The sequence below is a fragment of the Rutidosis leptorrhynchoides genome, chromosome 4 (assembly GCF_046630445.1).
Source record: "Rutidosis leptorrhynchoides isolate AG116_Rl617_1_P2 chromosome 4, CSIRO_AGI_Rlap_v1, whole genome shotgun sequence".
Classification (NCBI taxonomy): Eukaryota; Viridiplantae; Streptophyta; class Magnoliopsida; order Asterales; family Asteraceae; genus Rutidosis; species Rutidosis leptorrhynchoides.
The window spans coordinates 422,450,340-422,472,989 of NC_092336.1; the positions used below are offsets into that span (position 1 = coordinate 422,450,340).

General features: G+C 36.9%; 2 protein-coding genes across 2 annotated transcripts; one reads left to right on the forward strand and one right to left on the reverse strand.

Moving 5' to 3' along the window:
- The first annotated feature begins 13,353 nt into the window (after nucleotides 1-13,353).
- LOC139844229 (cation/H(+) antiporter 20-like) lies at nucleotides 13,354-17,496 on the forward strand. The gene is made up of 4 exons (XM_071834451.1): nucleotides 13,354-13,533; nucleotides 14,618-15,631; nucleotides 16,098-16,922; nucleotides 17,161-17,496. Exons 1-4 carry the CDS (start codon nucleotides 13,354-13,356, stop codon nucleotides 17,494-17,496), a joined length of 2,355 nt encoding a protein of 784 aa, XP_071690552.1.
- Nucleotides 17,497-18,441: 945 nt separating this feature from the next.
- Nucleotides 18,442-21,180, reverse strand: LOC139844230 (probable ADP-ribosylation factor GTPase-activating protein AGD6). Its single transcript, XM_071834452.1, has 3 exons — nucleotides 20,311-21,180; nucleotides 19,213-19,302; nucleotides 18,442-18,990 (listed from the first exon to the last, which is right to left on the reverse strand). The coding sequence occupies exons 1-3, from the start codon at nucleotides 21,115-21,117 to the stop codon at nucleotides 18,469-18,471; spliced, it is 1,419 nt and encodes a 472-aa protein (XP_071690553.1). The 5' UTR covers nucleotides 21,118-21,180; the 3' UTR covers nucleotides 18,442-18,468.
- Nucleotides 21,181-22,650: the final 1,470 nt, after the last annotated feature.

Below are 22,650 nucleotides of genomic sequence, written 5' to 3' on the forward strand. Positions count from 1 at the left end.
TCTCTTTCTCTCTAGCAAGAACACACACACCATTACCAAATTCATTCAATCATCATCTAAATCCGATCTAGGAGGCTTACAACAAAATAAATTACATATTCGTAATCCTCTCTTCATCCTCTTCATTTTGGTACCAACTTCATCTCGTTTGGGTAACATTTCTAAAACTCTAGATTTCTCTAAATTCGTGTTTTTGACTTGAAATGGTGTTAGTTAGTGTCTATGGCTCATTGTGATGTCGTGTGTGTAATTTATATGCTCGATCTCGTTGTTTTAGTGTAACTAGCATGAACTTGAATTTTGGTGTGTTGTTCTTAAATTTTGGATGATCATATGTTGTTAGATGTTAAAAGTTCATGTTCTAATTGTGTTCCTAGTATCACTAGCTTCAATTTGATGTGTAGGTTGCTTTAGAAAAGTTCATGAACTTGATTTATGATTTTGGTGAATTTGGGTTAGGGTTGATGAACTTGAAATGGACTTTTGATGCATTGAATGCCATGGATTATTATTGGTAAGTGTTTAGTTGAATTGTATGCTTGATTACCTTCGAAACGGCATATCATTCATGTAAATTGGTTGCCCGAATCATTGAATTGCATTTATGAACTTGTATGCGGTTAATGTTAAGCATTAGATGCGGTTTTGGTTGTTGTATTAGGTAGATTGATTGATGAAATGTGTTTAGTTGTTTTCCTCGTCAAATTACCTTCCCAACGGTATAAGATACTTGTCTTGATTGTTTGCGGATCATAAATGGTGATTGTTTGAAGTTAGGTTCGTGCATAAAACTTAAAAACTGCCAGAATTCTCTGCACAGGTAATGGCGCGGCGCGCCATATACCCGCGCGGCGCGCCAAAGTGGTCTGTCCAACTTTGTCAATTTTTGAATAATGTTTGCTATGCTACGCACCTCCGATTCACATGTAACTTGTCCTAACATGCTCATACATGATTAAAAACCTCAGAAAAATAGTTCGGGACCCGACCCGAACGTGTTGACTTTTTCGTTGACTTTGACCGACCAAAGTTTGACTTTTTGTCAAACTTAACCAAATGATTATGCAACCTTCCTAACTTGTTTATATACTTGTACCTTGCATGAAACTTGACAATTTGATTTCACATGCTACATAATCGAGTCGTAACGAGCCATAGGACTAATTGAACATCTTTGACCTATCGTGTTTAACGTTATTGATACGACCTATTTGTTTAGGTCAAGACTAGCACTATCCTTCGCACACGTTATTTTGTGAAGTACTTTTCGTACGTGCACTCAAGGTGAGATCATAGTCCCACTTTTACTCTTTTGCACTTATATTTGGGATGAGAAAAACATAAACGTTTCTTTTTACTAAGTGAACACAAGTACAGAAAAACAAACATTCTACATACGAGTTTGAACAAAAATCCTCAATTCGATTATCATTAGTTACACTTGCCGGGTGTAAGCGAGAACTTATGTTATATGGCCATATGGGTTTGACAAACCCTCATTCAAACGGTTCGCTACCGTTTACGAATGAAATGTATTTTCGAGAAACAGTGTATGTTCTAACACTATTGTGATGGGGTTCTATGGAAGGAATGTTAAGCATTGATAATTGGGTGCTCGTGAAACAAACTTTTGGAATGTATTACTATTATCTCATGGTTGCAAATCTTGTGGTTCACTTGTACTTACTTACTTAAACCTATGATTTCACCAACGTTTTCGTTGACATATTTCTATGTTTTTCTCAGGCCCTTGAACGATACATGATACATGCTTCCGCTCATTATTTTGATACTTGCATTGGATGTCGAGTATATATGCATACATGGAGCGTCTTTTGGCTACTTTTAAATTGTGTCGCATAAGTTTCATTTGTACTTAAAACTTTGTATCGTAACTTGTGGTGGAACTATTCTTGTAAACTTTGAACAATCTTTACATTTGAAATGAATGCGACATATCTTTAGGTCAAACGTTGTTTTAAAGACTTATGACCACGTAACGGGACCTAAGTAGACGGCGCCGTCAAACATGATTTGGTCGGGTCGCTACAGATGGTATCAGAGCGTTGGTTGTAGGGATTTAGAGTTCATTGGTGTCAACCTCGAGTCATAGGGTACATTGGTGAGTCTAGACTACAACCGGCATATAGACTTGAAGTAGGAATTACTTGACTACTTGTGCATTTATACTCGAACGCTTCTACTCATATCTACTCTTAGTTCATCTTACTCTCACGGTGTTTAATTTGATTGACGCGCCACCTTGACTATATGAAATGATGTCGAATGCACATATGAATCAGGGTAATATAATTTCCGGGATTATATTACGGTGACTCATATGAACGTTCCGACATTATGGCATAAAGAATTTAAGGCGAGTCGAGGAAAAACTTCTCTTTATCTTTATTCTATATCATGGTTAGTATTATTGAGAATACTAATCATTGATATTCTTGTGTCTTGAAGGAACAATGGCTCCTCGTCGTGTACGCCGCAATGAAACTCCCGAACAAGCTCTCGAACGGATGATAGCTACCGCCGTAGATGCGGCCATGGCCGGTCACACATCCAACAACAACAATAATAACAACAACCACAACAACAACAACAATGGAGCCGGTAACTCAAACGAGGGATGCTCCTATAAAGCTTTCATGGGGTGCAAACCTCACACTTTCGATGGAACCGGGGGACCGGTCGTGCTCACCCGATGGTTTGAGCAAACGGAAGCCGTCTTTAGCATAAGCGGTTGTCGGGACCAAGACAAGGTCAAATACTCCACTCACACCTTCGCCGGTGTCGCTCTTACATGGTGGAATACTTATGTACAATCGGTGGGTACCGATGAAGCTCACGCCCTCTCTTGGGCCGACTTGAGGGAAAAGATGATTGTCGAATATTTCCCTCGTGAAGAAACCCGAAGGCTCGAACAAGAGCTAAGAACTTTAAAGGCGATCGGAAATGATCTCAAGGCTTACAATCAACGATTTTCCGAACTAGCCTTGATGTGCCCAAATCTTGTGAACCCCGAGGCTTTAAGGGTTGAACTTTACATGGATGGTCTTCCAAAGAGTATCAAACACGGAGTAATGTCATCCAAACCCACTAATCATCAAGAAGCTTTGAACATGGCCCGCAAATTGATAGAAACGGTTGACGAAATCGCTGTTCCGGCACCTAAGGCCGAGGATAAATTGGGCGGCAACAAAAGAAAGTGGGAACCCTCCCAATCAAACAACAACAACTTTGCTAAGAAGCCTTACACCTCCGACGGCAAGAAGGGTTATGCCGGGAACCTACCTCTTTGCAACAAATGCAACAAACATCACTTTGGCGAATGTAGTAAGTTAATTTGCCACCGGTGCCAAGGAGTTGGTCATAAGGCCAACGATTGTAAAAGTGCCACTCCCGTCGCTCGAAAGTGGCCCAATGCACCAAAGACGGGCACTTGTTATGAATGTGGCCAAACGGGCTATTATAGAAATGCATGCCCGAAGAGGAAAGATAACACCAATACGCGCGGCCGAGCTTTCAACATCAACACCGAGGAAGCCCGAGATGATAATGAATTAGTCACGGGTACGTTTCTTCTCAACAATTCTTTTGTCTCTTGCTTATTCGATTCGGGTGCCGATAAATGCTTTGTATCCAAGACTTTGACTCATTCTTTAAGCACTCCACCTCTTCCATTAGATACCACTTATACCATTGAAGTGGCTAACGGGAAACTATTAAGTGCCGACACATATTACCGGGGGTGTACGTTAAACATTTTGAGTAAGGAATTTGAAATTGACTTGATACCCATGGAACTAGGAAGCTTTGATGTAATAATCGGTATGAATTGGTTAGTCAAAACGAAATCTCACATCCTTTGTGATCTTAACGCAATCCGAATTCCTATCGAGAATGGTGAACCTTTGATTGTTTATGGCGATAAGAGTTGCACCAGACTCAACCTCGTTTCGTGCCTTAAAGTTAGAAAACTACTCCGTAAGGGTTGTTTTGCGATCCTTGCCCACGTTAAGAAAGTCGAGTCCGAAGAGAAGCATATCGATGATGTGCCAATTGTTAGTGACTTTTCCGATGTATTTCCCGACGAATTGCCGGGTCTTCCACCTCATCGACCGGTTGAATTCCAAATCGATCTTATTCCGGGAGCCGCACCCGTAGCACGTGCACCATATAGACTCGCTCCATCCGAAATGCAAGAATTGCAAAGTCAAATCCAAGAACTACTTGATCGTGGTTTTATCCAACCTAGCCATTCACCATGGGGGGCTCCGATTTTGTTTGTTAAAAAGAAAGACGGATCCCTACAAATGTGCATTGACTATCGTGAACTAAACAAATTGACGGTTAAGAACCGATATCCTCTTCCTCGCATCGATGACCTCTTTGATCAACTACAAGGGTCTTGTGTATATTCGAAAATCGATCTCCGCTCGGGTTATCATCAATTGAGGGTTAAGGGGGAAGATGTCTCCAAAACCGCTTTCCGAACTCGTTATGGTAGTTATGAATTCCTTGTCATGCCATTTGGTCTCACTAACGCACCGGCGGTGTTCATGGATCTTATGAACCGCGTGAGCAAACCGTATCTCGATAAATTTGTTATTGTGTTCATCGATGACATATTGATCTATTCTAAAAATGAAGAAGAGCACGAACAACATCTCCGACTTGTGCTTGAACTCTTGAGACAAGAACGACTTTATGCCAAATTCTCCAAGTGTGAATTTTGGTTAAAGGAAGTTCAATTTCTTGGTCATGTTGTAAGTGATCAAGGTATTAAAGTCGATTCCACGAAAATCGAAGCCATTAGTAAATGGGAGACTCCTACTACTCCTACTCACATTCGTCAATTCTTGGGTCTCGCCGGGTACTATCGTAGATTCATCGAAAACTTCTCTTTGGTTGCTCGTCCTCTAACCATGTTAACTCATAAGGGAAGAAAATTCGTTTGGGCAACCGAACATGAATCCGCATTCCAAATCTTGAAAACGAACCTAACCACCGCTCCTATCTTGTCACTTCCCGAAGGCAATGATGACTTTGTTGTATATTGCGATGCCTCGAAACATGGTTTTGGGTGTGTATTGATGCAACGAACGAAAGTCATTGCTTATGCTTCTCGACAACTAAAAATTCATGAACGGAATTACACGACTCATGATCTCGAACTCGGAGCCGTTGTCTTTGCACTTAAAATGTGGAGACACTATCTTTATGGAACCAAGAGTACTATCTTTACCGACCACAAAAGTCTCCAACACATTTTCGATCAAAAGCAACTAAACATGAGACAACGAAGGTGGGTTGAAACCTTAAACGATTATGATTGCGAGCTTCGTTACCATCCCGGGAAGGCAAATGTAGTAGCCGATGCCTTAAGTCGAAAAGAAAGAGCGGTGCCTCTTCGTGTCCGAGCCTTAAACATCACCATCCACACAAACCTTAATAGCCAAATTCGGGTAGCCCAAGATGAGGATCTCAAGGATGAAAACCTTTCACACGAGCTCTTGAACATTCTCGTCTCTCGATTCGAAATTAGGGAGACCGGACTCCGATATTACGCCGGAAGGATTTGGGTGCCTAGTTATGGGGACCTACGAAGCCTTATTTTAGATGAAGCCCATAAGTCACGATACTCGATTCACCCCAGTGCCAATAAGATGTACCACGACCTTAAACAACTATATTGGTGGCCGAACATCAAAAGGGACGTAGCTACTTATGTTTCCAAGTGTTTGACATGTTCCAAAGTCAAAGCCGAACACCAAAGACCGTCCGGACTACTTCAACAACCCGAGATCCCGCAATGGAAGTGGGAAAGGATAACGATGGATTTTATCACCAAGCTACCAAAAACGACGGGCGGTTATGATACCATTTGGGTTATTGTTGACCGTCTCACCAAATCCGCACACTTCCTTGCCATGAAAGAAACGGACAAAATGGAGAAACTTGCACAACTTTACCTTAAGGAGATCGTAGCCCGACACGGTGTACCTTTATCGATTATCTCCGACCGAGATGGCCGTTTTGTTTCTAGATTTTGGCGTACATTGCAAGAAGCGTTGGGAACACGTTTAGACATGAGCACCGCATATCATCCTCAAACCGATGGACAAAGCGAACGTACAATTCAAACCTTAGAGGACATGTTACGAGCTTGCGTGGTTGATTTCGGAAAAGCTTGGGACAAGCACTTACCTCTCGCCGAGTTCTCTTACAACAATAGTTATCACGCGAGTATAGAGGCCGCACCTTTTGAAGCGCTATATGGCCGAAAATGTCGTTCACCTCTTTGTTGGGCCGAGGTAGGCGACATGCAAATCACCGGACCCGAACTCATTCACGAAACCACCGAGAAAATCGTTCAAATCCGAGATAGGCTTAGGACGGCCCGAAGTCGTCAAAAGTGCTATACCGACAAAAGACGCAACGACCTTGAATTTCAAGTCGGTGACCGAGTAATGTTAAAAGTCGCACCTTGGAAAGGTGTAATCCGTTTTGGGAAACGCGGGAAGCTAAATCCGCGGTATATCGGTCCTTTCGAAATCTTGGAGCGTATTGGAACTGTTGCTTATCGTTTAGATCTTCCGCCTCAATTGAACTCCGTTCATCCTACCTTCCATGTATCTAACTTGAAAAAGTGTCTTGCCGAACCCGATATCGTCATCCCTCTCGAGGAATTTACTATTGATGACAAACTTCATTTTGTGGAGGAACCGGTTGAAATTGTGGACACCTCCGTCAAGACATTGAAACAAAGCCGAATCCCGATTGTTAAAGTCCGTTGGAACGCCAAAAGGGGACCTGAGTTTACTTGGGAAAGACAAGATCAAATGCAAAGGAAGTATCCTCATCTATTCGTGAATTCGGAAACGCAAGATTTCGAGGAAGAAACAACGACTACTACGCCTACTTAAATTTCAGGACGAAATTTCTTTTAAGGAGTAGGTAATGTAACATCCCGCCTTTTTCCATTTACTTTTCCGTTATACTAATATAAAGTCCGTTATATGTTTATAACATCTCCCGTTGATACGCGTTTTAAATTATCTCGTTTAGGTAATTCACGCACCCGAACGAAAGTTGAGGGACTAAACTTGACAAGGGATCAAACCCTTGACTAGGTCAAAGGGTCAAACCCCTTTCACCCATTCATTATCATCTCCATCTCTCTTTCTTTCTCTCTAGCAAGAACACACACACCATTACCAAATTCATTCAATCATCATCTAAATCCGATCTAGGAGGCTTACAACAAAATAAATTACATATTCGTAATCCTCTCTTCATCCTCTTCATTTTGGTACCAACTTCATCTCGTTTGGGTAACATTTCTAAAACTCTAGATTTCTCTAAATTCGTGTTTTTGACTTGAAATGGTGTTAGTTAGTGTCTATGGCTCATTGTGATGTCGTGTGTGTAATTTATATGCTCGATCTCGTTGTTTTAGTGTAACTAGCATGAACTTGAATTTTGGTGTGTTGTTCTTAAATTTTGGATGATCATATGTTGTTAGATGTTAAAAGTTCATGTTCTAATTGTGTTCCTAGTATCACTAGCTTCAATTTGATGTGTAGGTTGCTTTAGAAAAGTTCATGAACTTGATTTATGATTTTGGTGAATTTGGGTTAGGGTTGATGAACTTGAAATGGACTTTTGATGCATTGAATGCCATGGATTATTATTGGTAAGTGTTTAGTTGAATTGTATGCTTGATTACCTTCGAAACGGCATATCATTCATGTAAATTGGTTGCCCGAATCATTGAATTGCATTTATGAACTTGTATGCGGTTAATGTTAAGCATTAGATGCGGTTTTGGTTGTTGTATTAGGTAGATTGATTGATGAAATGTGTTTAGTTGTTTTCCTCGTCAAATTACCTTCCCAACGGTATAAGATACTTGTCTTGATTGTTTGCGGATCATAAATGGTGATTGTTTGAAGTTAGATTCGTGCATAAAACTTAAAAACTGCCAGAATTCTCTGCACAGGTAATGGCGCGGCGCGCCATATACCCGCGCGGCGCGCCAAAGTGGTCTGTCCAACTTTGTCAATTTTCGAATAATGTTTGCTATGCTACGCACCTCCGATTCACATGTAACTTGTCCTAACATGCTCATACATGATTAAAAACCTCAGAAAAATAGTTCGGGACCCGACCCGAACTTGTTGACTTTTTCGTTGACTTTGACCGACCAAAGTTTGACTTTTTGTCAAACTTAACCAAATGATTATGCAACCTTCCTAACTTGTTTATATACTTGTACCTTGCATGAAACTTGACAATTTGATTTCACATGCTACATAATCGAGTCGTAACGAGCCATAGGACTAATTGAACATCTTTGACCTATCGTGTTTACCGTTATTGATACGACCTATTTGTTTAGGTCAAGACTAGCACTATCCTTCGCACACGTTATTTTGTGAAGTACTTTTCGTACGTGCACTCAAGGTGAGATCATAGTCCCACTTTTACTCTTTTGCACTTATATTTGGGATGAGAAAAACATAAACGTTTCTTTTTACTAAGTGAACACAAGTACAGGAAAACAAACATTCTACATACGAGTTTGAACAAAAATCCTCAATTCGATTATCATTAGTTACACTTGCCGGGTGTAAGCGAGAACTTATGTTATATGGCCATATGGGTTTGACAAACCCTCATTCAAACGGTTCGCTACCGTTTACGAATGAAATGTATTTTCGAGAAACAGTGTATGTTCTAACACTATTGTGATGGGGTTCTATGGAAGAAATGTTAAGCATTGATAATTGGGTGCTCGTGAAACAAACTTTTGGAATGTATTACTATTATCTCATGGTTGCAAATCTTGTGGTTCACTTGTACTTACTTACTTAAACCTATGATTTCACCAACGTTTTCGTTGACAGATTTCTATGTTTTTCTCAGGCCCTTGAACGATACATGATACATGCTTCCGCTCATTATTTTGATACTTGCATTGGATGTCGAGTATATATGCATACATGGAGCGTCTTTTGGCTACTTTTAAATTGTGTCGCATAAGTTTCATTTGTACTTAAAACTTTGTATCGTAACTTGTGGTGGAACTATTCTTGTAAACTTTGAACAATCTTTACATTTGAAATGAATGCGACATATCTTTAGGTCAAACGTTGTTTTAAAGACTTATGACCACGTAACGGGACCTAAGTAGACGGCGCCGTCAAACATGATTTGGTCGGGTCGCTACACATTTTAAGTCGACTTTTATATGAACACTCAATTTGAATTGAAGCACAAATTTATTCACAGTTACCACTAACCTCAAAAGTAAAAATTCAAAGTTTTGCATTTTCTTGACTTTTATACCGAAGCACACAACTGAATTATAATACTTAAAACCTAGCTAGTGAATGCTAATTTTCTTTTTAACAACTAGATTTCTAATTCATATTCAGGATATGACGAACAGTAGTTACAAAGTTTATGAGCACAAAAATTTAAACTCAAGATCTAGATATTTTTAGGTGATGATTTCTACATGAAAGATGTTTAAAATTAATAGCTTAACACTCTTTGATCGATTTCAGAACTTAAAAACGACTATATGATCCGAATTTAAAAATCAACTTCTAGCTCAAAAACTTTAGATATCAAAATTCACCAACTAAAAGATGTTTTTAATTCAGTTTTAAGAGTCAAATAGTTCAAACGGGTGATAAGGAATACGAATCTGGAAGTTATTTGATCTGAAAACCGCTGAAACGATCTAATTGTTGACAGAATGAAGAACAGCAGATCTAGACTTAATTTGACGGAATCGGTTTGTTGAAGAAGATTAGGTTTTCAGTCAGGAACTCTAAGTTTAGTTTGAAGTTTAATCTTCAGAATAGAAAACCCCTAAATTGAGCTTGTAGATGAGGATGAAGAACGATGAAGATAAGTTCTGAATATGTAAACCAAAGGTATTCGGTATAGTTGATGTTTAGATGATGATGATGAAGATGATCATATAGTTGATTTTGTGAAATTGGGTGCTGGAAATTTTGGGGATTTTTTTATAGAAAAAAAAAAGATGAAGTTTGAAGGTGATTGGAGATGGGAGATGATTATGAAATGTGAATCTGTACAGATAATGATAATTTTTTAATGATGCATATTAAAAGATGAATTTGCCCTCACATGCAAGACAAATGACTTAACGGACCTTTTTAACAGAAAGTTGACGGAGGGACGCGTAATCAAAAAATGTGATAATAGAGGGACGCTGAAAGCTAAAAAAAAACTTGAGGGACGCTGTTAGCTTTTTGGGGTAAAATGGAGGGACCAACGGCACAATTATTTCTTATTTTTTTTAGTTTTTCTTTAATCAATTTTTTTATTTTTGAAACATTAGTTACAATCCCGAAAGTCCTTCTAGAAACAGTCTTTTTACCGACGAAACGTTCTCCACCATTGGGTAGAGAAACAACTTCTATTTTATTTTATGATAGAAGAACAAGTATTCACATCGCGCTTTTTAAAACCGCACATTCATAAAATTAATACTTTTTTTTGTAAGTTTTCTCTTAGAAAAGCATATATGAAGGTGGAAGAAGTAACATATGTCTCATGTCTAATCCCTCTAAAAGAAATAAGGTAATGGAATCCTCAGGTCCTTTCTATGTTGCTCCTAAGTGGGAATTAAAATCATTTTATTCCTTTTTTCATTGTATTTTCCTAATCAATAAAAAAAGGAGAATATAATTATGTTAAGCTAATGCTCGAACGAAAAAAAAATAAAAAAATTGCTACTCTTTTCATTCCAGTTAAAGTTTCTATTTTGGTATGTTATTCCAACTAAAGCTTTCTTTTAAATATACAAGTTCGATTGATTTCTCTTTGGTGGGGAATTCAAAGAAACATTTAAGGTCGACTTATAAAAAACTTGCAGATTATCTTAAAGACAAAGATAATGACTTTGGATGTTAAAAGGAAAATAGCTATATTTTTCTTATTGTAAGTCTTGAATTAATTGCTAATATTTATCCTAATGTTGAAAAAAATAAAATAAATAGTCTTGAAGTACTATATAAATAAAGAGATCCTAAGACCTTTATACTTAGACTATTTAAACCCACGAAACTAGTCTAATTTCAACTTATACTTTATCAAATACTAGTTTGGTTTTATGAGTCCGTGCGTTGCACGACATTTGTACAAATTATTAGTAATCGATAACGTTAATATTGATACTCAATTACTTATCAAATATATAATACAATTAAAACTAAAAAAAAATTCTTTTGTTACTGATAACATTTGTATCAAAAACACTAGTTTTGAATACTAACGCATAAATTATGAGCCCGTCCGTTGAAATCATTTTAACTTAAACTAACAAGTAACCGATAAAACACCAAACATATGCCCCTAAAAAGTTGTTTAAAACCGATTATTAAGAGTAATGTTTTATGTACATCTCTAATTGTATATGCTTTTAGTATAATTAAATCCATTATGTCAAAATGTCAAACGAAGCAGGGCAGACATATATCTAAATATCTCATAAGATAATGAACCCATTCGTTTTCTACAAATATTATATTAACGTAATTTTTTAAATTTATGTGCAAACTGTAAATTAATAATTATAGTTTAATTTACAGTTTGCACATAAATTTAAAAAATTACGTTAATATAATATTTGTAGAATATTATATAAACGAACGGATTGTCTTAGGGTATTTCACTCTGGGTAGAGAAATGACTTTTATTTATTCTAGGATAGAGGAAGGATTGTCTACATCTTACCTCTCTCATACCCTACTTAGGTGGAATTAAGTCTTGTTGTTGTTGTTGTTGTTGTTGTAAATTAATATTTATATTATATAAAATATCATTCATAAATAATATTATAATGTTTATAAAGAAATATCTATTTTATAATTTTTATTATTGTAAATGGTTTTTAATATATGATCATTATATATATATATATATATATATATATATATATATATATATATATATATATATATATATATATATATATATATATATATTATCAATATTTATATTAACTTAATGTATCATTTAAAACAATAGTATTATTTATGACCATTTAAAATAATTTTAATAATAATATAATATTATATGATAATAATATATAATATTTTAGGTAATGAAATCTGTATATTAAATTAGAAATCTGATAATTCGATTAATATATGGAAATAATTGATAGACTGACATGTGGTAGGAATAAAGGAGGAGTTGATACGTGACAAGAATTAATTAGGAGTTGACACGTAGGATTATTATCACGCGCTTATTATATAATGTATAGATATTTATAATGTGGATAAGTTACAGGGCCTACGGGACACCGCTAGTTTAAAAATTATCAGTAGAAAATACCCTGTAAATTGTATAGGACACCATGGAGGACCCCATAGTTGTTTTTAAGTTATAATTTTTTCTTTAAAATGTATTGGATACCACTATATTTAATTACTCGGACTCAATATATTTTTCGAACTTGTAGTTTTTTTTTAAGTAAACAATCACTAAATTAGCATTAAAATATAATTAGTACTGAAATTTACTTTTAAGATCCATTGAGTTTGCATCCTGGAATCGCCAAGTTAATTTCACTTTCATGTTCCAACAACATGCATATATTCAACTATAATAGTGGTCATCCATACCAAATATATATATATATATATATATATATATATATATATATATATATATATATATATATATATATATATATATATATATATATATATAAAATAATGAAATAGGATGAAAAGAAATAAAAAGAAAAAGAAAGAGAAAAAAAAAGAAAGAATAGCCGATACCAAATACATGAGAGGCCTATTACAAACAATCCAAAAAACGAGTACGTTGATTAATATAAGAAAATTAATAGTTATATACTTTAATTCGGTGCCTTCCAACAAAAACAATACATTTAATTTGATATAGTGATAAATAACTCGGTTAAAGTTTGTTAGAAACCATGAAAATTAATATGTGAATATTGATTTTTGTCATCTCGTATATATTATGTGTAAATAGGTTATACCGAGAATTAATTTAGGGAGAACACCGGGGAAAATATTTAGAATTCAAAAGAGTTTTGTCACTAAATAAGTTCTCCCGATTTTGACCCTGTTTATATATTTAAATTTTTTAGTATTCAAGATGAAGAAACAATAGAATAAACCACCAAATAAAAAAAACCCACCTTGAAATTCCTTCTTAAGTCGTTTATATATACTCGCATTTCTCCCTTTTCTTTCTCATCAACAACTGTGTTTTAAATTACTACCTTTAAGTGCTCTCGAGCATAAACAAGTGCTTAAAGACATGATGTTGAACATAACGTCAGTTAAAACGTCATCAGATGGAGTGTGGCAAGGCGATAACCCTCTCCGTTATGCATTCCCATTGTTAATAATTCAAACTGCACTTGTTATTTCGGTTAGTAGATTGCTTTCGTTCTTCCTCAAACCTCTCCGACAACCTAAAGTCATAGCCGAAATCCTTGTAAGTTCTTATACCCTATAATATAGATAGATTAATTACCACAAACCAGAGCCGGTCTTAAGAATTCAGGTACCTAAAACGAGGTGGAAAAAAGACCCTTGGGCTTTTAACGTATTCAAAAAAATAAGCCAAAAGGAATGCTATATTTCTCTTTTTTTTAGGCCTTTGATTGTTGTTTTGGGCCTAATGTGTTTCGCCTTCCCTATTTCAGTTGTGTTTTACTAATTCTCGTATTTCTCAAATCTCCGATTGTATCTCTATATATAAAAAAATTGGCCTCCGAGCGATCAATCACTTTGTTCCCCTCCGGGCCTCCCATGCCACAAACGCGGATATCTTTTGTGAAGGCCACTTTAGCTACGTAAAATGGTTTGTATGTGTTGACCAAATGATCTTGTCACATTTGTATCATGTAGTTTAAACTTTGGATGTTTACGGATACAAATTTAAGTGTCTTCAACGAATATATATGACACCATAGTTGCACATTTGCTAGAGACTCGTTAACATGACGAAATAAAGAGCTTTATCAATGGTTGATACACACACAATTTGAGAGTAAACGGTTAACTTTCATTTAACTCAACTGATCACTTACAACAACTATACATCAATGTATTTAAACTCGGCTAACTAACTAACACGTGCTTAATTAAGTTAACAGAATCTAACAGAAATTAACATTAAAATTACATAAGTTACCAGATAGCCCCTGTACAATACAATGTTACAGATTGACCCCCATACTTTTTAAGTTTCGATATTGACAACTTAGGTCCTTGTACTTTTATACAAAAAGGCATTAATGGGTAAATTACAAAAAAAGAGTATCATAAATTATACTTTTTTGTCTTGTGAGACACGAAAACATAGATCTAGTTTATAGAGAGGTTTATGAAAATTGTTACATCTATTGATTATATTGACCATGTGGTAATAACGGTTCGAACAATAAGGATGTTTGTAAATGTAAGTTTTGAAAGTCTTGTGTGTTGTGTGATGTGCCTGTTAATACAGAAGACACAAGAAGTTAATGTTGGGTCTGTAGACATTTCATGACCAAATTTGCTTTCTGGGTTCACAGGGGGGGATTTTACTAGGACCATCGGCGTTAGGCCGTCACAAACAATTTACGCAGTGGATATTTCCAACCTGGAGCACACCAATACTCGAATCAGTAGCCAGTATTGGCCTTCTGTTCTTTCTCTTTCTCGTAGGCCTCGAACTCGATCTCACTTCAATTCGCCATAACGGAAAACGAGCATTTTGCATTGCTACATCAGGAATCTTGTTACCATTCGTATTCGGGAGTGGAATCACATTCCTGCTACGAGAAACCGTCGTTGGAGCCGATAAAGTCGGTTTCGCACAATGTTTTTTGTTCATGGGAGTTTCACTTTCCATTACAGCGTTCCCCGTTTTAGCTCGAATATTAGCCGAGCTCAAACTATTAACAACTCGAGTTGGAGAGACCGCAATGGCTGCTGCAGCGTTTAATGATATCGCTGCGTGGGTTTTACTAGCTTTAGCGGTGGCTCTTGCTGACGACAGTCATAAGAGCCCACTGGTGTCAATATGGGTCTTAACGTCGGGTGCGGGTTTTGTGGTTTTTATGGTACTTGCAGTTCGTCCTGCGATGTATTTGGTAGCCCAACAATGTACTGATTCGGGCTCAAATGTAGAAGAAGGATATATATGTTTGACGCTTGCTGGCGTAATGTTATCAGGGTTTATAACAGACTTAATTGGGATTCATTCGATATTTGGTGCGTTTGTGTTTGGGTTAATGATACCGAAATCAGGGGAATTTGCAGGGAGGTTGATTAGAAGGATAGAAGATTTTGTATGTGGTCTTTTGTTGCCGTTGTACTTTGCTTCGAGCGGGCTGAAAACAGACGTGAATAAGATTCATGGAGTGAAGGCGTGGGGGCTGTTAGCGGTGGTGATTTCGACTGCGTGTACTGGAAAGATACTTGGGACGTTTGTGATGGGGATGTTGTGTATGATTCCGGCAAGGGAATCGTTAACTTTGGGGTTATTGATGAATACCAAAGGCTTGGTTGAGCTTATTGTTCTCAATATCGGCAAGGAGAAGAAGGTACGGTTTTTGCATTATATCTCTTCGCTTAACAATAGAATACTAACGGGTCAAAATGGGTTTTGTATAAAACGTATTTTTTTTATCCGTGTTGAAATAGATCGGGTCAAGTTGGTCCTGAACACTTTCTACACACATATAGTTAGTTAGTTAACCAAATATGAGATATAATATACAGTTATACAATGAATCATGATACCAGTGTTCTTATGTATACAGTTAATTTCAGATTACTTTCGACCAGTTTGACCCGTTTTCTTAAATGCTTTTTTTTATTTTTCTTATTCTTAGCAGAAAACTACAACCAGAATCGACTCATTCATGAGGAAATGAGTCGAATTTCCAACTCTATCTTAAGTTACACTCGTTCATAGTTCATAACCCAAATTGACACTTTCGTAAGTAAATGAGGCGAAATTACGAATAGATATAAACGCGTGCAAGTTTTTACTGTCTTTTGAAACAGGTACTCAATGACGAGATGTTTGCAATATTCGTAATGATGGCGCTGGTTACTACATTCATGACAACACCAATGGTGATAGCTGTATACAAACCTGCCCGCAGTATCTCATCCATTGTCTACCATCGTTCACTTAAAGAGTCGTCATCCCACTATTTACAAACTCTAAAATCTGAGCTTCGGGTCGTAGCATGTGTCCACGGGTCACAAAATTCACCATCAGTTATGAATCTAATTAATTCAATGCAGTCTCCAAACACCTACTCCAATATGAAGCTTTATATCCTACGTTTAATCGAACTAACCGAAAGATCATCATCCATAATGATGGTGCACCAGGCCTGTAAGAACGGAGTCCCTTGTTTCAAGTCAAGTGCAGTCAAAGCAAACAAAGTAAAGAAAGAAAACAAAGTGAAAATTCGATCATCGACTGCTATCTCACCATTGTCAACAATGCATGAAGATATATGCCACGTGGCGGAAAAAAAGAAGGCTGCAATTGTAATTTTACCTATTTATAAACGATGGAGACGAGAAGACAACGAAGAAGAGGTAGCTCATATTGGGCCGGGTTGGGAAATGGTCAACCAAAGGGTCCTTACACACGCACCGTGCACAATGGCGTTGTTGGTGGATCGTGGTGGGATCATTAGTATCCCTAAAAGGGTTTGTGTGGTGTTCATAGGTGGTCCTGATAATCGTGAAGCCGTTGAATTGGGTGGCAGGATGGCAGCACAACCTGCTACCAAGGTGACTGTAATTAGGTTCCTAATGAATGCGGATAACGAGAATTGTATTATCGGAGGGCCGAATATTGATATAGAGAAGGTAACCCGATCTCACCTTCCTAACTGAGTAGGTAATTTCGACCCTTAATGGGTCTCAGTATATGTAGTATATACTCATCTTACCCAGTCAGACTGAACATGAAAAACCTTATTAGTTTAAGAGCTAAAACATAGACCTACGTTTTGTCCATACAAATTTAATTGTTTCGACAACATACCCTGCCTATTTTGCACATCCACCTTTAACTGAAGTACTAATCCAACAATTTTCTAAACAGGAACTGGACGAGATGTCATTAGAAGAATTCAAAAGACGATGGGAAAGAGAGGTGGAATATGTGGAGAAGGCAACTCACAATATCACGCAAGAATTACTCGAGATAGGGCAGAGTACCGAGTATGAGCTTGTGATTGTAGGCAGAGGTAAATATCCGAACACATTGGCTGCGAGAATACTTCCATGTGATGATCAAGATTCGAAGGAGTTGGGACCTGTAGGAGGCTTACTAGCATCATATGATCATGGAGTTGCATCTTCTGTGCTTGTGGTTCAAAAACATGAATTAGCTAAAGAAGACCAAGGTCGAGCCATGTCTAACCAACACTTAGTCTAATAACAGTGTCATAAGTTTATTACCGTGATATAAATCCTGATCATACATGTCGAATGCACTTTGTTTTCTTTGTATGTGGGAGCATGGATCCGGTTTGACCCGGATCCAACTTGCCCATTAAGTTGGTTGCAGTTAATAAAGAAGTGAAAACCATCGAGTATGTGGTTAAGTCTCATTTTCATTAACTTGGTGTTAATTGTGACCCGACAGGTTTTATTGACTAAATAATCTATATAAGTTCCTTTTTGCATTGGAATTCTATGCATAACAAGGAACACTAGAACAAGTCTAGCTAAAGACACAATAAACACATAAGCAACAATTAAAAGATGTGAGTAAGCACTCAGTTTGATTCGTTTATATTTGATGTGTAACACCCACCATTTTACACTTTTACCTCATTATCTAAGCGCATCTTACAACGGAAACTAAACAAATTACGTTCTTTAAAAAGCATCTCCGAATCAAATTCAAATTCTACCTAGTGATGTATCATCAATAAGGCTCAACAGTATACTTTTCTTGAACATTAAGTTTGAGCTATGTGCAATAAAATACGTAAGCCTAAAGGCTATAAGCCACTCAAATATATTCATCAACTTTATTCAAACATAAAATGCAATGGTTCAACTTCAATGTGGCTGATAATGACGCAACCTGAAGTAATATTTGCAGAGCATTAAGTTACCAGTAAAAAAGGAGCTCTAATGGAGATTTAGACTAACAAGCGGTTTTAAGTACATAACCAGAATCACAAAGTTCCGAGAAAACTACTCATTACAAATACAAAGAGTGTTATATTTCAACCCAAAAAAACAATCAACTTTAGTTCCTTTTGGTTGGGCAATTACCCCACATTGTTGACAATTGTACACAATATAAACATTTTACTGAACCACAACCTCTCTTACATCCATACAAATTCTTTTAAAAAAAAGATGAAAAAAAAAAAAATAAAAAAATACACCGACCTTAAAGAAAGCCTGCCCCAGACCAGTTTCCATCCGATTTACCATGTTGACTTGCGGTTTTACCGTCAGACTTATAAAAACTGTCGTCCCCGTCATCTTTAACATCATCCCAACCCGCCCAGTCATCCCCGTTACTGGATACAGCCACCCCTGTGGTAGATGCATGCTTCCTATTACCATCGTTATCCCAATCATCCCAAGAACCAGAATTCACCGAGTTAAAATTTTGACCCGATGAGCTGATAGATGATGGGACGGGATTGGAATTCGAAGTTCCGTTAGAATTTAATCCTTTGTGTTCTTGCTGAAACTCGTGATAAGATCCATTTCCTTGTGTTTCATTTCTCTGCCAGCTGTCAATCGACCAAGAGGGATTTTCTTTGGCTAACTCGTCAACTTTTTGTGAAGCAAACGCCATGACCCCTTTCATAAGTCCCCATGTTTTTTGCCCGATTTCTGTAGTCTTTGCGGTCACAACATTGACGGTTTCATTTACTTTGTAATCATAGCCACCATCTCTAACCTGCACAGAAATGTATATATGTGAACATAGTTTACCATTTATGTAATGTTAATCTGAACTATCATGGTCACTACTGCATATCGATGAGATGATATAAAACTAAGGCCAATCAAGAGACATTATCAAACGCAAAACAAGGCTGAGAAAATGGTTATTTTCAGATAGAAAAGCTACATAAGGTGTTGGAAAAAGTTATATACAAGAGGATGAATAACAGAAGACCTTTGTAGTGAGTTCCTTCGTGCCAGCTTGAACAACACTAGCAGCTGACTGTGCAGCAGATGCAGCCACAACAGATAACTTACCGAGTCCCTGTAGACATATTTGATAAATCAGTATCCAATTAGACACAGCAAAAAAAAAAAAAAAAAAAAAAAAAAAACCACAAGCATTTTAAACATTTAATAGTGTTTGTGCAACCAAAAAGTCCATGTTCAGAGCCCTGTGCACGAGAGAGTTTGTTTATATGTATGTGTTATAAACATATGAAGGTTGAGATTTAAAAAAAGAGAACTAGATCCTCATTTTTTGTGGTAAATTGGTGCCAAACAAATAGCTATACTTTCCTAGACGTCATTGACTCATTGATCATTCCAAGTAGGTTGACGATTAATCAAGCAAATGGTGGCATTGAACTCAAACTAAGTTGCAAGATAGTCAAAAACTCTAATTCTTAAATCAAACCACCAAACAAATTGATAAAGCACGCACTTGTATAGCAAAATCAATATACGATGAAGTTTCATTTTGATAGAGCACCGATTCGCATCTTTACTGTAGAGAGAAGACATCAAATGCAATCAACATACCAATCATTCGTTCAAAACTTCTAATTGAAACTTTTGTCCTAGTTCTGTTAAGCTACAACCTCCAACTTAATGTTCAAAGTAACCATACCAGCAAGTTTGAAATATTTCTATATAATTCTACAATAGTCACAAGAGTAAATTACCAAGAATAGTAACATAAAATCTAACATTCGTGTGTATACTAATATCTCTCCCCTAAAAAAGAAAGCATAATCAAATTTTGGTCAAATGGTAAGTACATGTTTACATTTTGACAAACATAAAAGTGTAAAGTACAGATTTTGTAATAAAAAAAGAGATTTAGACTTCAATCTTTTCAAATTGAGGACTCAGATATAGTTCAGTTTCTTGACAAAATTCATCCATCATTTTAGAAATTAGTGATATACAACACATATGACAAATTTTGGATTTTATAATAACTTCAATGACAATTCGGCCTACTTATATAACTGTATACATAACATTTCAACAAAATTATAACTACTTCTAGAATCATGAACCAATCTACCTGAGTAACCGACGACAACACATCCCCTTGTGCATTACTCCTCGCCGCCACCGGAGTCGGAGTTGATCCAAATCCAACATACTTCCCGCCTTTCGATGGCGGCAATCCTTCAGGCCGTGATTCGTTCTCCGCCATTTTCCTCGCAAAAAACCCTTCCTTCCCCGCCGCAGACTCCTCCAATTGAGATCTCGTATACATCATATCCTCACTCGATCTCGACCTAACCGGTCCCACGCCATTTCCCCCAACGCCACCACTTCTCAAATCACCAGCCGTCTGATTCCTCCTAATATTACCATCAAATCCACCATTCCCCCAATCACTATCCCAACCGCCGCTACTTACCGCCGTCCCCGACGACGGCGGCAACTTCCTACCGTTACCGGCACTTCCAGAACTTCGAACTGAAGTTTCCTTAACAACAGGTGGATCTTGCCACGACTTACCATCAGCTAGGGTTTGAATTCTATCTCTATAAACCGACGCAGCATTCGTATTATACTTCTTAACGATATCCGTCTCTTTACTAATTCCGTATTTCAATAAAAAGTTATTTAGGGTTTCGTTACCACCGGATTCCATTTTTCGGATCTGGATCTCGGACCATGAGTCCATGGTAACAGATCGGACAAAGGAAATGTGAACACCTAGTCCACGGTGCTTTCCAGAACATTCTAGACACATGAAGATTCCGTATGATACGGAAGCCCATTGAGGGTTCTTTTGTGAACAGTCTACACAAGTTTTGTTACCTGGTTGTGATTGGAGGTCACGGAGACGACGTGAAGCTGATGCTGCTGACGTCATTTCGGAGATATGCGAGGGTAGATCTGGAGCTCCGATTTGTGGGGGTCGATTGTGAGGTGATTTTTTTTTTTTTTTTTGGTTGGATGGGTTTTACAGTTGGAAGTCACAATCTGATGAGACTCTGAATGCGTGATAGTGTACCGGCACCGATTTTAGAAAAAATAATAAAATAATTAATTTTATTTAATATTACTAATTATTAATTTAATAATAATAATAATAATAATAATAATAATATAATATAATAATAATATAATATAATATAATCAATTATTACATTTAATTATTTAATTATAATAATTAAATTAAAAATGTATTTAATTGGAATTATTTATTTTTTTAGTGATAAAAAAGTTGCATTAAATATTAACGTGAGAAGTTGGTAATTTGGGTTCTTTTTTCATGTACGTTAAATCGTGCGCTAAACATATTACGCCCTCGACTCCCACCATCCCAAGTGCTTCGTAAGATTCGGTTTACAACCATCATCATGAATCGGCTAATAAGAAGGTTTACGCTACTATGAAACAATTTTTGAATGCAAGCGAGGTTGGCTCTCCTGTGAACATTTTGCGTTTTGGTTGGATTGAAGTTGATAATTTGGAAGGGGATGTTAATGTTTCTGTTGTTGAGCAGGATGTTGGCTTTATTCCAATTGGTATGTCATGTGTTGATAGTCTTGATTGTGAAGCTAGTGCATATTCTATGTGAAATGGGTTTTCGGTTTTAGATGGTCCAATATTGATCCACTTATTGTTGTTCCAAGTCCTGCTCACCAAGAAGTGGTTCTTTTGTCTATTGCTCATCTAAGTATTCACCCAATTGTTGTTGTTCCTTGTCCAAGTAATTCCGTTCAAGGGGTGACTCTTATGTCTGATGCCTCTATTAGTTTAAAGACCGGCTCACTTTCTTGTAAATGAGCGATTAAAAAGAATAATAAAGAGATTGTCAATGAGTTCGTGTTACGGGATGAAGAAGAGTAAAAAAATTTTTGACAACAACAGTTCCGTTTTTTTAGGATTTGGTCAATCGTGAACTTTTACCTCATTCATCGGCGATTTTTAATGTTAATGGCCCGCCAAATATTTATCGTATTTGGTTGTTAATCGTTTGTAAAAATGTGTTTGTAACAACCTGACTTCGTATCATAAAACTCAACAAGATTTTTTTTTTTTTTACATACAGCATCTGGCACAGCGTGCCACTTGACTACTGAACCTGCCTTCGAACTGCCATGGCACGACGTGCCTTCAAGTTGGCACGGCGTGCCACTCTGAATCTGTTTAAAGTTTAATATTCATACACCACAATTAATACCCCCAAACATAATTAATGTAAACCAACCATATTACATTGTTATAAATGTTGTACCAAATACATTTTCACAACAAAATAAGTTTTATGACCCCGAGACCATTTCGGCCCGTTTAACAAATTCGAATACAAGTTCCGACCCAATAAGTTTAAGTACCAAATGACACTCGAACATGGGTTTGGGATTATGTAACATCCCGCGTTTTTCCGTTAAATTTA

Bases quoted from the DNA above. Each gene is read 5' to 3' on its own strand.
- LOC139844229 (XM_071834451.1), top strand. From the start codon at position 13,354: ATGATGTTGAACATAACGTCAGTTAAAACGTCATCAGATGGAGTGTGG. The intron at 13,534-14,617 runs GTAAGTTCTTAT...CTGGGTTCACAG, and splicing joins AAGTCATAGCCGAAATCCTT to GGGGGGATTTTACTAGGACC. The intron at 16,923-17,160 runs GTAACCCGATCT...TTTTCTAAACAG, and splicing joins CGAATATTGATATAGAGAAG to GAACTGGACGAGATGTCATT.
- LOC139844230 (XM_071834452.1), bottom strand. From the start codon at position 21,117: ATGACGTCAGCAGCATCAGCTTCACGTCGTCTCCGTGACCTCCAATCA. The intron at 19,303-20,310 runs GTAGATTGGTTC...ATATGTCTACAG, and splicing joins TGTTGTCGTCGGTTACTCAG to GGACTCGGTAAGTTATCTGT. The intron at 18,991-19,212 runs GTCTTCTGTTAT...ATTTCTGTGCAG, and splicing joins CGAAGGAACTCACTACAAAG to GTTAGAGATGGTGGCTATGA.